At 42.8% G+C, this 5,629-nt stretch overlaps 1 protein-coding gene across 1 annotated transcript in view; it reads left to right on the top strand.

Moving 5' to 3' along the window:
• The window catches only part of CR2 (complement component (3d/Epstein Barr virus) receptor 2), a gene marked incomplete at both ends in the record, with an annotated part of 10,857 nt that extends 5,801 nt beyond the window's left edge, over positions 1 to 5,056 (top strand). Inside the window, 5 exons of the mRNA XM_010194832.1 lie at positions 2,772 to 2,957; positions 4,029 to 4,208; positions 4,430 to 4,459; positions 4,623 to 4,698; positions 4,972 to 5,056. Coding sequence (XP_010193134.1) covers positions 2,772 to 2,957; positions 4,029 to 4,208; positions 4,430 to 4,459; positions 4,623 to 4,698; positions 4,972 to 5,056 — 557 coding nt within the window. The remainder of the gene's footprint in view (positions 1 to 2,771; positions 2,958 to 4,028; positions 4,209 to 4,429; positions 4,460 to 4,622; positions 4,699 to 4,971) is intronic.
• Between the last annotated feature and the right edge of the window lie 573 nt (positions 5,057 to 5,629).

Below are 5,629 nucleotides of genomic sequence, written 5' to 3'. Positions count from 1 at the left end.
AAAGAGTGAAGCATCTCTTATTTCTCCAACCCTATGCCCAATAGATTACTTTGCAAACTTGAGTTTCAGTTTGCCTTCTCAGATGGAGCTGGGAGTGCAAGCAACTACGTGCTGCAAGAAGGCTCGAGCATAGAAATCACTTGGGTCTTAGTCCGGATTTAGTGCCCCACCAATCTAATCCACAGTAATTTGGGATCATAGCTGTTCCTCTTGGATCCAGGAAGAAGGAACTTGGTGTCCTTCATTCCAGACCAACAGAAACACCTCGATGATCAGCCAGAATGAGGAGGCTGCAGAAGGAAACCTCTGGGGTAGTGTCAGAGCGGAAATGCCCAATCCAAGCGTAATGACGTGGTACCAATGGGTGCTTCTTTCTGTGCGACTCCAGGCACCAGCTGGTTGGACAGACCATTAGGCGATGTGAGGTTTTTGGAGCAGATGTCGCATGGAGTGGTGTTCCTCCCATTTGTCAGAGTAAGTAGATCATGACTAGATGTGGCTGAGAATTGCCAAATTGTGTCCTTAAAATGAAATAAAGTGGCATTTCCTTAGAATAAATAGAACCTTGAGGAATAAGACTTTTATAGCATCATATTCCTCCAGGATTGCTATGCTTTTCTTGCTTGTTTGGTTTCTTCTACAAACCTTCCAGCTGCCAGCTTTATGATATTTCAGGGTTATGTAGAATGAAGAACTGTGAGATGCCTGCAGGGATTTGTCCATTTTGTTTCACAAAAATGAATAATAATTTCAGGAAAAAATGTGTCTTGCAGTAGAAGAGTGGGATATTGAGCAAAACTGAACCTGGATCTTCCAAGTACTGTGCTGTTACCCTAACCACAAGGCTGTTTTGCAGGGGTCAATCATTGCAATTAGTCCTTCCTTCAGATAGGATTGCTCTGGGAGGCATGAGCATGGTATAGTAAAGCAGCCATGAGAATGATGAACAGCACTAATGGATTTCTACACCATTTAATGTATATATTGGAAAGTATTTGCATTATTCTGTTTATAAGCGCAAACCCATGTTTATACACAGTTGCGCGGTAAAGCTAGGGTATCTAAAGGAACTAAAAGCCCTCAATTCTTGAAATTATTCTTCTGTGAGTTTTCAAGTATTACCTGTGAAGCTCCTCTGAGCAGTGGCACATTAAAGATGGACTTTATGTACAGCATACACACGGCTCCCTCTTTGAGATAATGCATTTATTTTTCAGAGGTGGTATGTCCAGCCCCACAGATCCAGAATGGGAGAGTATCTGTTCTTAAATATCACTACACATACAACGACACGGTTACCTTTAAGTGTCGTAAAGGTTTCACCTTGCGAGGCCATCGCACAGCCCAGTGCCAAGCTGATAAATCATGGGATCCACCAGTCCCAGTGTGCGAGCGGGGTAAGCGTCAGCACTCTGACTTTTTAGCATCGCAGATTCCTCCCCAGCTGCTCACACTCACTCACTGAAGCCAAATTTTGCTTTATTTTTCCTGTTTGCTCCGTCTATTTAAGGAGAAATCAGAAACTGTTCCTTTTATTTATGCCTTTCTTCTCACACAGGAGGTGAGCCAGGTTTTGGGTAATGCTGTTAAGCATAAGCATGATTTGTACTTTTCTCACCTTTTTTTTCTTTTCACCCTGCTTGTTGCAATCCATAATCTTCATTCTCTTCATTTCTGTGAGAAATTTGGCAGCTTCATGGCTGGACAGTGTCAGAGAGGAGTGAAATTTTTGCTGGGAATGTAAAGGCAAGATGATGGAAAATGAATGTAAAGTTGTGCGTTGTATTTGCTCACCCAAATGTGTATTTTAAACTCTTAATGCTGCATCTAGATGGAGTGGCAGAACACTATCACCATCCTGATACCACAACGAAGCCAGGTGGGTCTATTATAAGAAGAGGTAAGACTTGCTGAGCGCTAACCGCTCCTCCCAACCTGTGCTGCTTTTTGCAGGGACGAGGGATAATTGAACTTTTTTTAACTCTAGTTACCAGTTTTTTTACAATCTCACACCACTTTTTTACCATTTCACATCACCTTCTCCCTCTCCTTGTTTGGCAGTGAAGTGTCTGGCTCCTCCAAGCATTGCTAATGGGGAACCCAGCAGCCGTTTCTCAGGCACTTTTGACGTAGGAGCACTCGTGCGCTACCACTGCAAACGTGGCTTCTCCCTCACTGGGAATGAGTCTGTGCGTTGCATGAGATATGGGGTCTGGAGCCGGCCCCTTCCTCGGTGCCAAGGTTTGTGGTCTTTTCACTGAATCCTCTCAACTTTCTCAATGCATTAAACACTTACTGGTGATATTGGGTTAAGGACTTGCTTAAGCAAGCTGTTGCTTCAACAAACTCCATCACTAAAGAGAGAATAAGGGCTCTGTGGTCTCTGTCCCATCAAATTTCACAGACCAAAGGGTTCTCTATACCCTCACTGTCCACAGTTGGCTGTGTGAGCCCAGGAGTTGGGAATGGAAAGGCAATCAGACTGTTGCAGAGAGTTAAGAAGAAAGGCCATTTAAACATGACTTCCCTTACGGAAAGGTTTGTATAAGGATTAAATCTGAATCCTTTACTATAGAATGAGTGATAACAACAAGTTTATACCCATTTCCAAAGCCTGGTGGAGTTACAGGATTACAAAATCAGTTGTTGAGCCTAGGTGAAGAAATGAAAAGGGAACAATCAGTGCTGCAATGGTGCAGTGCCTTCGCTGCTCCTTCACAGTCTATCAGCACCCTCATGTCAGTGCTGTCATTTCTCTCTCCCTGACTTAGCAGTGGTGAAATGTCTCCATCCTCCAAAAATCACCAACGGGAAGCTCAAAGGCAATGTCTCTGACATCTTTTCCTATGGAGCATCTGTATCCTACAGCTGCAATCCCGGTTATTCACTCGTTGGGAATGCTTTCATCAACTGCACAGCATCAGGAACCTGGAGCCAGCCTCCCCCGCGGTGCAAAGGTGCGTTTGTGCTTGCTTTGCTTGTGTTATTTGCAACTGGTGGTGGCAGAACCATGAATTCTGGAAGGCAATTTTAATTCTTGCATGTTTCCCATCTCTGCTCTTGTTGCTATGAATGAGGCCTACAGTTACTTTCCTTCATTAAAACCTTTTTACTTTTAGTAGAAGAGTAGAAACTCGTTCCCTTTCCTTCCCTTTTTGTGTCTCTCACTCCCCAGTTATCACTAACAGGAAACAAAGGAAGTGATTGTATCAGAGAAATTGTCTCTGATGAGCGGTTTGCAGATTACACGAGAGCCTGACTATTCCCTTCTTAAAAAATTCCTCTGTATCAGTGACTTGGCACAGCACAGCTCGCTGTGAAGGTCAGTCATCAGCAAAACTGGACTAAAGGCAATCTCCGGAATGTCACGAGATTCCTAGTGTGGGTGTTCCTGCATGGAAAACTGGACATTCACCTGAATAAATCCATTACCCGCACAGGGGGCTTCCTTGGTGGAGCTGCACCCACCTCAGTGACTCATGAATTGAAACGGCCTTTGACAACAATGAGAGGAAATAACGTACCAAACACTGATGTAAATAAACCAGAGGCTCTTCAAAGGCTGCAGTCACACAGAAAAGTTCTCCTTGCCTTTCCACACCCTCATGGTTTTGAAGTGTCCTCAGTAACTTATTACGTGTAGTAAAAATAAATATTAAAAAAAAAGACATCAATGTTAAAAGTTACATGTTGCGGTTACCCCTTTAGCCTCCCACTGAGAACCTTCTCCTCCAGAAGTCTTGGGCTTGGACAGTCAAAGGTGATCAGACACTCAAACTGAAGCCAATAATTCACTTCACTGCAGTATCAGTGTGGAGCAGCTGATCTGTACAAATATTCACATGTGGGAGTAAGACACCTGCCTTCTTCTGCAGCCACAAAGAAAGGAATTGCCCTCTGGAATAAGTATTATTCCTGGTTACATTCAGAAAGAATTGAAGAGCAATGTCTTAAATAACCCACGGTAGTATTTCTCGTATTTTATGTTCCTTCTCATTAAATGTCTTTTTTTGTACTTCTAATTTCAGAGGTCAGATGTGTATTCCCTGAAGTTCAAGGTGTTAAGAAAGCCATAAAAGGAAATAGTTATCGCTCTGGGACTAACATCACCCTCGAATGTGATGATGGGTACACGCTGGAAGGCAACAGTCAGATCCAGTGCCAAGAGGACCTCAGCTGGGACCCTCCTGTACCAGCCTGTAAACTGAGTGAGTGAAACGCAAATGAAGCAAAGATCAAGCAGAAACATGCAAATGCCTTTTAAACATGCAAATGTCTTTCTGTATGAGGAAAAAAATGGTATGTTTTTTTAAGAAATCCTGTATTGTAGGCCTTAGCAGTAAAAGCTTTATTGAGAAAGTGATTACAGCTGAGAACATTGTATTTTGTTGGAATAGTTTGCTGATTTTTCTTTTTCTCTTCCCTCCAGCATCACGCAAGTCAGGTTCGGTAGGTCTAGGTAAGCAGCTCGGAGACATTTCTGTGGTCAGATATTTAACTTTATGCAGTGGCCTCAGTGGCACCGTTTCCCTCTGCTTACTGTGAAGACGGGCCTGTTATGTGTTTTGCACTGATGTGCTTTAAAACACGCAGTGAAAACAATCCATGCTCTTCTCTCTCAGGATTGGCAGCTGCAGGAGTCCTGCTTCTCTTGGGGTCAGGCATTGTCTGGATAATTATTTCTAAGCAGAAGGAAGGGTAAGGCGGTTTTCTGGATGTCCATTCATGTCCTTTGTTGCCCATTCCCAAGTTTTACACACTTTATACAATCAGAATATTTGTCTGAGTGTGCCTGGGTCTTGTAATTTTCTGTCTTCAGCTCACACTTGCACACTGTACAGGGCAGAGCAACCTGGAACCGCTGGTGCGGTTACGTTGTTTTATTTCAAGAGTTTCCTCCTAAGAGGAAACAAACCCGAGTGTTCTTTTACAGACCAATTCGGTTCACTGTTTTCTTCTCTTTTCACTTAGCTCTTATAACACATATGAAAACTACAATTACCAAACCCCTCTGAATGAGACAACCGAACAGAAATGTTCATGTCTTCCACAGAAGGTATGGATTTATATTCTTCAACATAAAATATCATTATAGCTGCAAACTTGAGTTGTTCCCATCATTCAAGTAGAAAACTCTTTCAATTTAATGTTGTGGTAAGATACTTTCTTTTTGCTGATTAAATAAAAGACACTTCTTTAAACACACTGGGCTTTTTAAACACATTGATTTTTTGTCTGATATCCTACTGAGACATCTTAAATTTCATACGCCTTCCCTGAAATCTAGAGCATTGAGCTTGCTCTCTAAAAAACTTTCTTAACTGCACTAGCATAAGAAAAGGACGCTGGACTGGGCCTTTGGTGGGTTTTGCCTGCTTTATTTATTTTTTTTCTTTTGTTTAAGCTGGTTTTAGATTATTCCCCCTTTGAAACAATGAATTTCCCAGAAATTCTCTCCTCCCTCCCTCAGTTATGCTGTAATCTCTAGCCATCAGTGTGAAAACAGGAAAAGGCTAATTTTAACATGAGGGTGTTGTCATCTTTTTCCCAGGCTGGGCACCTGTGCTGCCTCTGACCAGGCATTGGGCTCGTGCTGCGTAGAGTGGCTGCACATTGCGTGGGAGCACTG

This window comes from Mesitornis unicolor, unplaced genomic scaffold (assembly GCF_000695765.1).
Source record: "Mesitornis unicolor isolate BGI_N332 unplaced genomic scaffold, ASM69576v1 scaffold20471, whole genome shotgun sequence".
NCBI classification, from domain to species: Eukaryota; Metazoa; Chordata; class Aves; order Mesitornithiformes; family Mesitornithidae; genus Mesitornis; species Mesitornis unicolor.
The sequence above is the reverse complement of the archived record's forward strand: the minus strand, read 5'-3'. Positions and strand labels throughout refer to the sequence as shown.